We start from the raw sequence: 15,890 nt of genomic DNA on the forward strand, positions 1-15,890 counted from the left end.
CGATCCCAAAAAAAAGGGAATAAGCGGTAGGAAATGGATGGATGTCTAAATGGGCCCTAGTGTGTGAATGTGAGTGTGAATGTTGTCTGTCTATCTGTGTTGGCCCTGTGATGAGGTGGCGACTTGTCCAGGGTGTACCCCGCCTTCCGCCCGATTGTAGCTGAGATAGGCGCCAACGCCCCCCGCGATCCCAAAAAAAAGGGAATAAGCGGTAGAAAATGGATGGATGTCTAAATGGTCCCTAGTGTGTGAATGTGAGTGTGAATGTTGTCTGTCTATCTGTGTTGGCCCTGCGATGAGGTGGCGACTTGTCTAGGGTGTACGCCGCCTTCCGCCCGATTGTAGCTGAGATAGGCGCCAGCGCCCCCCGCGACCCCAAAAGGGAATAAGCGGTAGAAAATGGATGGATGTCTAAATGGTCCCTAGTGTGTGAATGTGAGTGTGAATGTTGTCTGTCTATCTGTGTTGGCCCTGCGATGAGGTGGCGACTTGTCTAGGGTGTACCCCGCCTTCCGCCCGATTGTAGCCGAGATAGGCGCCAGTGCCCCCCGCGATCCCAAAAAAAAGGGAATAAGCGGTAGAAAATGGATGGATGTCTAAATGGTCCCTAGTGTGTGAATGTGAGTGTGAATGTTGTCTGTCTATCTGTGTTGGCCCTGTGATGGGGTGGCGACTTGTCCAGGGTGTACCCCGCCTTCCGCCCGATTGTAGCTGAGATAGGCGCCAGCGCCCCCCGCGACCCCAAAAAGAAAGGGAATAAGCGGTAGAAAATGGATGGATGTCTAAATGGTCCCTAGTGTGTGAATGTGAGTGTGAATGTTGTCTGTCTATCTGTGTTGGCCCTGCGATGAGGTGGCGACTTGTCCAGGGTGTACCCCGCCTTCCGCCCGATTGTAGCTGAGATAGGCGCCAGCGCCCCCCGCGAATCCCGAAAGGGAATAAGTGGTAGAAAATGGATGGATGGATGGATTTAGTAGAGAACATCGACGATAAAGTTTGCAACTTACAGAGGTCTGTAATTTTCATCATAGGTACACTTCAATTGTGGGAGACAGAATGGGAAAAAAAAAAATCCAGGAATTCACATTGTAAGAATTAAAAAAATAAAAATAAGTATTTGGTCAACCATTCAAAGCTCTCACTGATGGAAGGAGGTTTTGGCTCAAAATCTCACGATACATGGCCCCATTCATTCTTTCCTTAACACGGATCAATCGTCCTGTCCCCTTAGCAGAAAAACAGCCCCAAAGCATGATGTTTCCACCCCCATGCTTCACAGTAGGTATGGTGTTCTTGGGGTGCAACTCAGTATTCTTCTTCCTCCAAACACGAGGAGTTGAGTTTATACCAAAATGGATACATGGATGATACAGCAGAGGATTGGGAGAATGTCATGTGGTCAGATGAAACCAAAATAGAACTTTTTGGTATAAACTCAACTCGCTGTGTTTGGAGGAAGAAGAATACTGAGTTGCATCCCAAGAACACCACACCTACTGTGAAGCATGGGGGTTGGAAACATCATGCTTTGGGGCTGTTTTTCTGCTAAGGGGACAGGACGATTGATCCGTGTTAAGGAAAGAATGAATGGGGCTATGTATCGTGAGATTTTGAGCCAAAACCTCCTTCCATCAGTGAGAGCTTTGAATGGTTGACCAAATACTTATTTTCCACCATAATTTACAAATAAATTCTTTAAAATTCCTACAATGTGAATTCCTGGATTTTTTTTTCACATTCTGTCTCTCCCAGTTGAAGTGTACCTATGATGAAAATGACAGACCTCTGTCATCATTTTAAGTGGGAGAACTTGCACAATCGCTGGCTGACTAAATACTTTTTTGCCCCACTGTAAGTCTCATTGAAATGGGAGTTCAGAATATTCACTGAAAGAGTCCCAATCTTTTCAAACACTGATCCCAAGTCTCGTCCATCCTGTCTTCAGGCCTAAGCAACATCATCGGCATCATCGTTTACATCTCCAGTAACGCCGGCGACCCGAGTGACAAGAAAGACGAGGACAAGAAGAACCAATACAACTACGGCTGGTCCTTCTACTTTGGCGCCCTCTCCTTCATCGTGGCAGAGTCCGTGGGGGTCCTGGCGGTCAACATATACATCGAGAAGAACAAAGAGACGCGCTGCCGAGCCAGGCGCGACTTCATCAAATCCACCGCCTCGTCTTCGCCTTACAGCCGTATCCCCAGTTACGGCCACCGACGGAGGCGCTCGCGGTCCAGCTCGAGGTCGTCGGACCCGTCGCGCGAGCCCTCCCCGGGAAGGAAGAAGATGGGGGGAGGAAGGGGTGGAGAGGCGGGGCTGGGGATGGGCTTGCAGACGGGAGACATATCCCTGTACTCCCTGAGCAGGAACCCTCTGAAGGGGAGGGGGCGCTACAGTCCTGAGAGGGACTTTTTACAAGTCCACAACTGCTTCCAGAAAGATGGCGGCAACAGAAGAACCACGCCTGTTTGAGCATTGTTGTTGGTAAGATTGATATTTTAAAGCAGATGATAAAAGTTTCCCTCCTGAAGTTGGGCATACACTGAACTGAATTGAACATTAGTTATGTAGACACACAATACATTTATGTTGTTGCTGTTCCACTTAAACCCTGGAGATGGTGCTTAAGCACATTGTTGCTCCACATATACCTCACATTCTCAAACCATGGACGATGACAAAGACATTATAGCAGGGGTGTCCTAACTTTTTGACATGGGGGCTGCATTGGGCTAAAAAATGTGGTCGAGGGCCAAAAGCTGTTTGCATGTAAAGTAACTATACATACATACATGTATGTATACATACATACATGTATGTATACATACATACATGTATGTATACATACATACATACATGTATGTATACATACATACATGTATGTATACATACATACATACATGTATGTATGTATGTATACATACATGTATGTACATACATACATGTATGTACATACATACATACATGTATGTATGTATGTACATACATGTATGTATGTATGTACATACATGTATGTATGTACGTACATACATACATGTATGTACATACATACATACATGTATGTATGTATGTATACATACATGTATGTACATACATACATGTATGTACATACATACATGTATGTACATACATACATACATACAAGAATGTATGTATGTATGTACATACACACATGTATGTATCTACATACATACATACAAGAATGTATGTATGTATGTACATACACCCATGTATGTATGTATACATATACACACACACACACACACACACACACACACACACACACACATATATATATATATATATATATATATATATATATATATATATGTATGTATGTATGTATACATATATATGTATGTATGTATACATACATACTAACATACATATATATATATGTGTGTGTATATATGTGTGTGTAAATATATATATATATATATATATATATATATATATATATATATATATATATATATATATATATACACATACATATATATATATTATAGATGCGCGGTTTGCGGTCTCATCCGCGGAGCCCGAGGGTCGGGCGGTTGACATGACGAAAAAATAGATTTTAATTCGATTCGGGCGGGTGGCGGTTGAACCATCCGGAAATATCTGATATGCATGGTTCTGTGATCGGTATCCTCTGCCATTCAAAGTGTCATTTAAGACCCGTGTCATAAAGCGAAGAAGACAATAAGAGACGCTATTATTCTCCTGAATGACTGCCAGCAGTCACCCACATAATAAGTATTAGAGCGTGCTATGAAGCCACTGGCTTTGTCGCCTACTACAACATGTACGACCTGCTTGTCAGTCGAGCATCATGTTGTGTGTGGCTTCCGCGGCAACACCACACGACTGCAAGGCATTCTGGGTGACACAGAGTACACTAATGGTTGTGATATAAACAATTTTAACACTCTTAGTAATATGCGCCACGCTGTGAAGCCACACCAATTAAGAACGACAAACACATTTCGGGAGAACATCCTCACAGTAACAACATAAACGCAACACAATAAATACCCATAATCCTTTGTATTACCGTACGTCGGTAAGGTGGGCGGGGTTGGGGGCGCAGGGGTGTAAAATATATTCAGGAATTGTCACGGATGCAAAGGATTATGGGTATTTGTTGTGTTGCGTTTATGTTGTGTTACTGTGAGGATGTTCTCCCGAAATGTGTTTGTCGTTCTTATTTGGTGTGGCTTCACAGCGTGGCGCATATTACTAAGAGTGTTAAAATTGTTTATATCACAACCATCAGTGTACTCTGTATCACCCTGTATGCCTTTCAATCCTGAACGTGTGATTGCGGAAGCTGCACACAACATGTTGCCGGACCAGCAATTGGTTCATACGTGTTGTTGAAGGTGTCAGAGGCAATGGCTTCACAGCACACCCATATTCTTGTCATCAGGATGAACGCTATTGGATTGTCGCGGGAACGTTAGCTGCTACAATTGTCTTCATTATTCTGTGAAACAGGTTTAAATATCTCTGTGAGCGGTGGAGGCGGACAACCTCTGATGTTTTTCAGCGGGCGGTTGGCGGGCAGGTATGGTCCTGTTAAATGTTGGTTCGGGTGGACGGCGGGTGGATGACGACTTTGGTGATGCGGATGATATAATTGCCTATCCGCGCATCTCTAATATATATATATATATATATATATATATATATATATATACACACTTATACATATACATATATACACATACACATATACATATATATATATATATATATAGTGAATTGTGAATTATATTTATATAGCGCTTTTTTTCTAGTGACTCAAAGCGCTTTACATAGTGAAACCCAATATCTAAGTTACATTTAAACCAGTGTGGGTGGCACTGGAAGCAGGTGGGTAAAGTGTCTTGCCCAAGGACACAACGGCAGTGACTAGGATGGCGGAAGCGGGAATCGAACCGGCAACCCTCAAGTTGCTGGCACAGCCACTGTACCAACCGAGCTATATATATATATATATATATATATATATATATATATATATATATATATATATATATATATATATATATATATATATATATATATATATATATATATATATATATATATATATATATATATATATATATATATATATATATATGTGTGGTCGAGGGCTGAAAGCCGTTTGCATGTAAAGTAACTATATATGTATATATATTTGTATATGTATATATATATAGTATATATATATACATATGTTTACATATATATATACACATGCATTTACATATATATACACACATATAGGCATTTGAATATATACATATATATATATATATAGTATATATATACATATATATATACATACATATATATACACACACAAACACGTGTGTATGTGTGTACATATTATATCAATACAATGGATGTATAATTAATTATTAATATAATTTGATATTAAAAGTATGTGAGTACCTTGTTTACTTCTGTGACAACCACCTTAAAGTTTTGTAATCAATTAGAAATATCAAGCAGCTAAAATGCGGAAAACATGGATAAGTGTGAAAGGTGTTTTACATTTCTCTCATCATGCTTTGTAATGGATGTAACGTGTGTAATTTTCATGTTTTTATGATGCATGGGCGTTTTTATTGAATAATATCCACAAAGTTCAGTGTTTCTGTTGACATTTTGTGTTGGTTGGATTTTTTTTTTTTACACCATGACTAGGTAAGGTTGTTTAGATCGGGATAGAAGTTAATGCTGTGTATGCCTCCATTTAGAGCAGTGGTCACCAACCTTTTCGAGGCCAAGATCCCTATCTCAGCCGAAAAAACAAAGCAATATCTACTCCTGTGTCAACTATGTTATAACTAGGTTGTGTTGTTTTTGTGTGTGTGTGTATATATATATATATATAAAATATATTTTTATTGAAAAAATACGTATGTTTCTTCATATATATATATATAATATTGTATTGTTGTTTTGTGTAAACAGTTTGGCTTTTTTTCCATCGTGTCTTGCTGTTTCATAATTTTTGCTGGTATTTTTGTAATGTGCCTCGGGCCAATGACTAACGAGTTACTGGCCTGCACAAATGGCCCCTGTGCCACACTTTGTGCACCCCTGCTGTAGAAGCTAACTGGCCGCTATAGGCTAAGTCAGGGGTCCACAAACTATGGCCCGCGGGCCGGATGCGGCCAGCCAGCGTCCAAAATTCGGCCCATGGGAATTCCCAAGTTAAAAAAAAAAAAAATTGTAATTATAATTATTATTTTTTAAATGTGTCCTTTCTAATCCATTTACCACCACCTTGTTACTCTCTGTGTCTCCTAACCGCTCAGCCATATCATTGTCTAAAAATGCATTTTCTCATCGATAACGTAACGATATTACGTTATATATGTATACAGCCCGACCCCCGGCCAACTTGTTTTAACCCAATGCGGCCCCCAAGTCAAAAAGTTTGGGGACCCCTGGTGTAAGTAATGTATTGTATTTGTCCATCCTATGGCAACATATGGGACAAGAGTCACATGGTTGTCCTACGTCAGAATCGGAAGTAGTAAAACCAGCTGTTCACCTGGCGGGGTTTTGCCTGTGTAGTCCTTCTTTAGCTGCTGCCTTGTTTTATCAAGAGTTGTTTGATGTTGGTTGCAAAAATTTGTCTGATGCGTTGCAGACAGTCGGGCTTAATGCAATGTTGCAGCGCAATGATTTCTGAGACTGTCATGCAATGTGGGTGAAGCGTTGTAGAGAGTCGCAGGAAGATAGGTTGAAGAGAGATGTGCAGGTGTGTCGAGATGTTAAAATGCTTGCCTGATGGCAGGTCTGTTGGTAATTTTCTGGGTGGAGGTGTCACCGATGTCATATTATTACTTTTTTTTCTCTAATATTTTTGCGGGTCCCAAAGATCGACTGGTCGATCGCGATCGACGGGTTGGGGACCCCTAATTTATAGCAGAATTACAGGTGATTAACCTGAAAAACTAATGTTGACCGCTAGATGGCAGCATCAAAAATATCAGACAATTGAGATGAATGCTACCACATTGTGGGTAAGATTCCTTATTACCGTATTTCCTTGAATTGCCGCTGGGCAATAATTAGCACATGCTTAGTGACACTTCTCCTGTCATCATTTTCAAAATGGAGGAGGCTGATTTCAAAACCGGTAATTTGAAATTGCATAATGGGAAGAAGATTAAGAGCTATTCAGTAGGATTTAAGATCAAAGCTATTGAATACCGGTATGCTAAAAAGAACAGTAAGCAGCTGTGTTTTATTAATATACCGTAGCTGCGTGTGTCAAATATGAGTCATTAAATGACTTCCGCCTACTGGTGGTAGAGGGCGCTAGTGATCCTTCTTGCGACTACTCGGCTGCAGAAGAAGTGACAACGAGTGACGTGATATGTGCTGGGAACTGATAGGACGAGGGGAGTGCAAGACGGACCTTTTAGGATGTAACACCACTACTCCTATGCTGACTATGTAGACAACCGGGCAAAAATAAAGCATGTTCCAGTCCTAAATACCCAGTATATTATTTATATAATAACACTTCATTGTGGCAGCTGTAGAAAAAAAAAGAGATCACCCACGGAGCAGAACGGGAGGGGGAGTTGTCCGAGGATAATTCTGTCGTGGCCCGCACGTGAGGAGCCGAGCTAACTGATAGCCGCGGTCTGATACCAGTTTTCCAAACTGGACTTTCAATCGAAGCAGAAGGTAATAAAGGAAGATCTCCATCGAAACAGAGACTTTTAAAACTGAAGAAAGATAAGGAAGACTTCTATAAACAAGTTATCGATGCTTTTGATCAGAAGGAGCTGGAATGGACTTCATTTATAAGTAAAGGTAAGACCATAATAACTTTTTTTTTATTAAATGTGCTTTTCATGATGGTATCCTTACTTCACACTCAAATTTTTACTGCATGCCTTTGGTAAGCGTCGGAGTGAAAAGAGTTTTTAAATCAATTAGCGCCCCGGCGGCAATTCAAGGAAATACGGTAAATTAATGACGTCTCGCGGGCCATATTGGGGTCGTCGGCGGGCCGTAGTTTGGACACCCCTGCATTACAGCCACCTTTGAACTCAAGATGCTAACCACACATGCTAACCATGTGCTGTACTTATAGGTGCCTTGAGCTGTGTCAAAAACTCAAAGAAGACATGCCAAACCATTGAAAACAATTATTCACTGGACAGATTAGGCCTGGGCCGATAAAATCTAAATCAATCAATAAATAAATTGATTGATAAATTAAATTTAACTCGATCGCCGTGTTTGTTTTCTGAGTCTGTCACTTGCAACCAGGGTGCTAGAGGGTTCGCTCTGTGCATCGCTCTCAACACAGTTTATTAAAGGCTAATGGCACTTTTTTGGGGGGAATGTTGTTTATCATTCACAATCCATAGACAAGAACACATACAGTAAGCTTTTCTTCATGCATTCTAACTCGTAAATAAATGCGAGCAAAATGTGGATAACAATGGAGTCGTTGGGTCTATTGCAGGGGTGCCCATTACGTCGATCGCGAGCTACCAGTCGACCGCGGGGGGTGTGTCAGTCGATCTCCAGCCAGGCTTTTAAAAAAAATTGACCTAAAAATTAGAGATCATCAATCTTCACCAAGACGTCACTTAAATGACATTCACGGTACCGGAGGGTCTTGTGAGATGACGCTGGCTGCTGCAAGATCATTATTATGAAAATATGACCGAGAGGAAGGCGAGAAACACTTTTTATTTCAGCAGACTCTCGCGCCGTACCTTCCGTCAAAACTCTAAAGGCCGACTGCACATTTCCTATCTTCACAATAAAAGCCCTGCTTCATGCTGCCAGCGCTAACTAAATACAGAGTCTCGGAAAACTGGCGTGCACAAGCGATCCCTCAGAAAGCTGGCGTGCACATCACTTGTGCACGCCAGCTTTCCGAGACTCTTATTTTGTTAGCGCAGGCAGCATGAAGCAGGGCTTTTATTGTGAAGATAGGAAATGTGCAGTCGGCCTTTAGAGTTTTGACGGAAGGGACGGCGCGAAAGTCTGTTGAAATAAAAAGTGTTTCTCGCCTTCCTCTCGGTCATTTTTTCATAATAATGAACTGGCAGCAGCCAGCGTCATCTCACAAGACCCTCGGGTGCCGTGAATGTCAATCAAGCAAGCTACGGAATTTGCCGCCAATGTTTTTCTTGTAAAGTGTATGGAAGCTGGATGAATTAGATGCCAAAAAACCAACCACTTTCATGTGGTATTGTACAGAAAGGACAACTTTTTTTCTCCTCCATTTGAAAATGTGGGCGTTATCATCATTACTGTCTGATTCCAATCAATGCAAGTCATCAGAATCAGGTAATACACCAACTTATATTCTTGTCTTTGTGAAAGAAAGACATCTATATGTGTTACACATGCTTGTATTATCATTAAACACATTTAACTTGTTTACAAAAATGTCTCTTTCATAAATAAATAAATATAAATGATATATATAAATGAGGTAGATCCCCTCGAGTTGGTCAATTGAAAAGTAGCTCGCCTGCAGATAAAGTGTGGACACCCATGGTCTATTGCATATACTCCGCCCATGAAAACCGCCAACAATACTCCATTTACATTTCGTGACCTGAATATTAACCAAGGAATTAGCGAGCACTCACCTACATTTAGCGACGCATTGATCACAAATCACTTTCTCGCCTCAAAAGTGGTGAAAGTTCATTCTAGATTATAAATAATGCCTTTAACCTTGATAGTAGAAGAATGTGGACACAAACTGAGAAGTTGGTCAACTTTGACATCCAATTTAGACACGGAAATGGTAAGGAAGACACAATAGGACGCATGTTCGCACCCAATTATTTTATAAACACTTTGCTAAGATTATGATTAATTCTTCATCAAAACAGGAAGATATAAACATCCCATCAGTCGGGATGCCAGTGAGAGCAGACATTGTACAGTAAGGGATATTTTTTTTTATGGGTGTTGCCTCTTATGAAGTCTGTTGTGAGTCGTGGTCATTGGTGTTGTCGAAGGAAAAGGCAAACATGATGCGTTTGTGAAATGAATGCGCTACGGCAGTGGTCGGCAACCCGCGGCTTTGATCACTCTGATAACATTCTCCAATTTTCACCTGGACTTCAATATTGAAGGTGTGCAGTGATGGCAATACCTTTGACTCCCTCTACAACATGTCGTGGTCGCGCCCGCTTTTACACCACGCGATCTGCGTGCCGACAGGACACATTTTATATTCAGCCCCTGTTAATACACGTAAGTGACTGCATCGCATACTTACTCAACAGCAATACAAGTTACACTGAGGGTTGTTATATAAACAACTACTAAAATACACCACACTGTGAACCCCCCCACCAAACAAGAATGCCAAACATATTTTGGGGGAACATCGGCACTGTAACACAACATAAACACGACAGACAAATACCCAGAATCCCATGCATCCCTAACCCATCCGGGTTACATTATACACCCCCGCTAGCACCAAACCCCGCCGCCCCTAACCCCGCCCACCTCAACCAATGCACGGAGGGGGTGGGGGGGATTTGGTGCTAGTGGGGGTGTATAATGTAGCCCTGTGGTGGTGTATAACCTAACCCTACTCTTCCGGGATACATTATACAACACCGCTAGCACCAAACCCCGCCCCCCCTAACCCACCCACCTCAACCAACGCACGGAGGGGGTGGGGGGGATTTTGGGGCTAGTATGGGTGTATAATGTAGCCCTGTGGGGGTGTATAATGTAACCCTACTCTTCCGGGATACATTATACAACCCCGCTAGCACCAAACCCCGCCGCCCTTAACCCCGCCCACCTCAACCAACGCACGGAGGGGGTGGGGGGGATTTGGTGCTAGTGGGGGTGTATAATGTAGCCCTGTGGGGGTGTATAACCTAACCCTACTCTTCCGGGATACATTATACAACCCCGCACCCCCTAACCCCACCCATATAGGGGGATATAGGGGCGGCATGGCGTAGTGGGTAGAGCAGCCGTGCCAGAAACCTGAGGGTTGCAGGTTCGCTTCCCACCTATGGACATCAAAGTCGCTGCCGTTGTGTCCTTGGGCAGGACACTTCACCCTTTGCCCCCGGTGCCGCTCACACCGGTGAATGAGTGATGAATGAATGATTGGTGGTGGTTGGAGGGGCCGTAGGCGCAAACTGGCAGCCACGCTTCCGTCAGTCTACCCCAGGGCAGCTGTGGCTACAGATGTAGCTTACCACCACCAGGTGTGAATGAATGATGGGTTCCCACTTCTCTGTGAGCGCTTTATGTATATAACAATAGAAAAGCGCGGTATAAATCTAATCCATTATTATTATTATTAAGAGTAGGGATGCATGGGATTCTGGGTATTTGTTCTTTTGTGTTTATGTTGTGTTACAGTGCCGATGTTCTCCCGAAATGTGTTTGTCATTCTTGTTTGGTGTGGGTTCACAGTGTGGCGCATATTAGTAACAGTCTTAAAGTTGTTTAAACAGGCACCCTCAGTGTGACCTGTATGGCTGTTTAACAAGTATGTCTTGCAATCGTTAGAGTGTGTCTGCAGAAGCCTCATACAACATGTGACTGGGCTGGCAAGCTAATTGAACGTGTTGTAGAGGGCGGCAAAGGCAGCGCCTTCGTAGCATCCCCTTCTTATTGTTGCTCCAGGGAAAGCCAGTAAACATTTGCGAGAATAGTTGATCTGACATTCGGCAGTTTCTCGGAATATTCGTGAGGGTTGGCAAGTGCGATGCTGTCAAGCGGCATTCATATAAAACTCGCTATCATTAAATTTTCATATTAAGGTGGGGGGCCGCGTGTCTGAGACCCCTGGTGTATACATAGCACTGAGTAAAAGAAACTCTGTATACCATTTGAAATTTCTAAAGAGTTTTGTGGCTCCCATTGTTTTCTTTATTTTGTGAAACGGGTCAAATTGGCTCTTTGAGTGGTAAAGGTTGCCGACCCCTGCGCTACAGTTTGCTTAAAATGAGAAAAATACATAAATATTCATGTTGTTATAAATGACTACATTACATATACACTTAGTGTATAAAAAATTGTAATGGAGGTTTTCTGGATGTTTCTAAGAGCGATATAGAGGTGGAATAAAGAGACTACCATCGGCTCTATCGTTTGCTGACTTTTGCCAACGTTTATTTACTTATTAGAAGGCATTAAAAAGAAGAAAAACATGTGATCTTGTCTCCCATAAGAAATGTGAATGATAGGCAAAATAAAAAAAGAACGGAGTGAATCAGCCGTCCACAAGCTTTGATTCGGAATACTTGAACTTCCAGCAAAATGAGCAAAATGAGCCCATCAACACGGACAAATGAGCCAGAATGCTGAAATAGTTGCAAAATGGCAACAAGAAAACAAACCGTCCTACTGGGGAAAACGCTGCACTTTTTAATATTTAATGAAATTACATTTTTTCCAAGTCCATTTTAGTTTGATGTTTGTCTTACTTCAGAAAATAAAAAGTTCTGGACTTTGCAATTACAATCGTAAAAAGTACTGAGAAATAAAAGCTTATGGTGTTTTGAAAGGGTTACTTGGACATTAGTAGTATGTTTACAATACCTTACACAGGGGTCTCAAACACGCGGTCCGCGGGCCAACTGCGGCCCGCACCTAAATATAAAAATGTAATGATGGTGCGGCCCGCGAGTTTTATATGAATGGCGCTTTACAGCGTCATACTTGTACACCCTCGATTTTTCCGGGAGACTACCAATTTTCAGTGCCCCCCCAGGGGTAATAATTTTTCTGAATTTCACCCACACAATATTATTAAGGAGGCGCTGACTTTAGCGTCCTCTACAACCTGTACAAACTTCTGTAGTTGCAGTAAGCGACTGCAAGACATACTTGATAAACAGCCATACAGGTCACACTGAGGGTGGCCGTATAAACAACTTTAACACTGTTATAAATATGTGCCACACTGTGAACCCACACCACAAAATAATGACAAACACATTTTGGGAGAACATCCGCACCGTAACACAACATAAACACAACAGATCAAATACCCAGAATCCCATGAAGCCCTATTTCTTCCGGGGCTACAATATACACCGACGCCCACCCTCCCCAACCACGCCCCCTATTATAGCCCGGAAGAGTTAGGGCTGCATGGGATTCTGGGTATTTGTTCTGTTGTGTTTATGTTGTGTTACAGTCCGGATTGTTGCGATCCGCTACTTGGATCACCACATATGGTTTATACTTCTATCACTGTTCTACACTCTTACTTCCTGTTTAGTCAGTCACCATGGTTCTTCATTGATCCCACCTGCTAATCACGGTTTCTGCACACCCGTCACTTTTTGATTACTCACCTATTTAAGCCCGTCCCTTTTCGTTATTCTTTCTGGGACTCTAATTTGCCTTCGAGCAACATTCACGACTGTCCTCTACCCGTATGTATTTTCTCGCTAGCTCTTACGCTAAGCCGCTCGACATTCCAGCTTTCATGCTGAATGTTTTTTGTTTACTCTTTTGTGTGCGTCGTGCCAAGTATATTTTTTGTATTTTCTATTCCTAGCTTTCATGCTAGCGCCCTTGGTTTATTTTTTGTCTGTTAGCTCCAGTGTTTTTGTTCATAGTCTGCTTTTGTTAAGCGTAATAAATCATTTAAACTTACCGTTGCTGTGTTCATGCCGACGCATCCACGAAGGGACCAATTTGGCATCACTATGCCAACCAGTCGTAACACGGATGTTCTCCCAAAATGTGTTTGTCAATCTTGTTTGGTGTGGGTTCACAGTCTGGCGCATATTTGTAAAAGTGACAAAGTTGTTTATACTGTACGGCCACCTTCAGTGTGACCTGAATGGCTGTTGCTCAAGTATGTCTTGCAGTCCGTGGGTCTGCAGAAGCCTCATACAAAATGTGACTGGGCCGGCACACTTTTTGTATGGCAGAAAAACGGACCAGACGACAGGTTGTAGAGGACGCTAAAGGCAGAGCCATCACGGCACGCTCTTAATATTGGTGAACACCGGGAGAATGATTGCTTCGGGAGATTGTTGGGAGGGACACTGATATCTGGGTGTTTCCCGGAAAGATCGTGAGAGTTGGCAAGTATGTTGCTAGGGCGGGAAAGTCATTCAAAGAAGTTAAATTCATTAAAAATTGCATGTTAGATTTTTTGAAGAAATCTTTTCTCGCGGCCCAGCCTCACCCAGTTTCTGCATCCAGTGGCCCCCAGGTAAATTGAGTTTGAGACCCCTGACCTTACAGGTACATTACATTCATTTGTGGCACACAATGTCAAGAAAAAATGTGTAATCAAATACTTTGGGGGAGAAAAAGCTTGAAATGTCGGTAGTCTAAAAGAATTTGTCATCATCTTATGAACGATGAAAAACGTAACATCTTCCACTTCCACATGTACAGTAACAACAATGGCCATCAAGACTTCATATGTCCATGATTTATAAATTGAGTGGACCATTAGAAAATCAGAGCGTATGCCGAGCTGTTGTTGATCTGAGTTCCGTAAATGGCTTCCTTTGACACTTGAATGATATCACGGCCATATGGTGTTGTTGTGTAAAGAACATATGTGTTGTTTAATGGTACAAATCATAACAATGTACAAGACTTATGGAGGCAAATGTACCTTCAAAAAGGATCTTTTTGATCTAATAGCTGAGGGAATGTGTGTATTGTTTACCTAACAGCTGGTGCTATCTCCTCAGATAAATCCCTGCAAACACATGCTTACAAACACAACATTCTCCTATATTTCACCTTAGCCTGTTTGTACAAAATAATACATTCCTGGGAGCACTTGCTAGTGAACGTCACGTGTGAAATGTGCTGTGAAAGACTGCCACCCCACATCCGACATGTAAATATAGATTTAAGGCACGTCGGAACATTCTAGAGGGTAGTGTGTCCTGTGTGTGCTTGAACATTTGTGTTGTTTGCTCAGGGAAGTTGTAGGGGACAATTTACAGTTTAGGATGTACAAAGTGCTGTATCTCCAAATTAAAATGTTATGTAAGATAGTTTATGTTGGGGAAGGACTGTGGCGCACGTGAAAGTTTTGTGGACGTTGCATGTTTTTGTGAGTGTTTTCTACGGCTCCCTCCAACATTACAAAAACTTGTATGTTCGGAAATTCGGGTTGAAATTCACTTGAAATTGTCCATTAAAGTGACTTTGAATGGTTATTAGGGGTGTCAAAAAATAGATTTTCGAATTAACGATTCTAACTTTTAACAATTCTTAATCGATTTGAAAAAAGAAATATATATATATATATATATATATATATATATATATATATATATATATATATATATATTAGGGGTGTGGGAAAAAAATTTATTCGAATACGAATCGAATCGTTTACGTTGTGCGATTCAGAATCGATTCTCTTTTTTTTTTTAAATCCCCCCCAAAAATTTAATTTAAAAATGTTTGTTTTTGTTTTTTTAATCAATCCAACAAACCACTACACAACAATTCAATCCAATTCCAAAACTAAACCTGGCCCAGCAACACTCAGAACTGCACTAAACAGAGCAATTGAGAGGAGACACAAACGACACAGAACAAAAGTAAAGAAACAAAAATGAATATTATCAACAACATCCATCCATCCATCCATTTTCTACCGCTTATTCCCTTTCGGGGTTGCGGGGGGCGCTGGCGCCTATCTCAGCTACAATCGGGCGGAAGGCGGGGTACACCCTGGACAAGTCGCCACCTCATCGCAGGGCTATTATCAACAACAGTATCAATATTAGTTATAATTTCAGCATAGCAGTGATAAAAAATCCGTTATTGACATTATCATTAGACATTTATTTAAAAAAAAAAAAAAAAAGTGTCACAGTGGCTTACACTTGCATGGCATCTCATAAGCTTGACAACAC

At 41.6% G+C, this 15,890-nt stretch overlaps 1 protein-coding gene and 1 long non-coding RNA gene across 6 annotated transcripts in view; one reads left to right on the forward strand and one right to left on the reverse strand.

Annotated features, from left to right (window-relative positions):
* The window catches only part of LOC133538664 (uncharacterized), a 265,569-nt gene that overhangs the window by 79,407 nt on the left and 170,272 nt on the right, over positions 1 to 15,890 (reverse strand). The gene's annotated exons all lie outside the window — the stretch shown is intronic.
* The window catches only part of LOC133538661 (voltage-dependent calcium channel gamma-4 subunit-like), a 61,663-nt gene that overhangs the window by 42,313 nt on the left and 3,460 nt on the right, over positions 1 to 15,890 (forward strand). Inside the window, exon 4 of one of the 2 annotated variants that reach the window (XM_061880346.1) lies at positions 1,946 to 2,487. In XM_061880346.1, the coding sequence (XP_061736330.1) occupies positions 1,946 to 2,475 (530 nt within the window). In that variant the 3' untranslated portion in view covers positions 2,476 to 2,487. Of the gene's footprint in view, positions 1 to 1,945; positions 2,777 to 15,890 lie in introns of those variants that run through there. The other variant, XM_061880345.1, reaches the window with a different exon arrangement.

Source organism: Nerophis ophidion, linkage group LG20 (assembly GCF_033978795.1).
Source record: "Nerophis ophidion isolate RoL-2023_Sa linkage group LG20, RoL_Noph_v1.0, whole genome shotgun sequence".
NCBI lineage: Eukaryota > Metazoa > Chordata > Actinopteri > Syngnathiformes > Syngnathidae > Nerophis > Nerophis ophidion.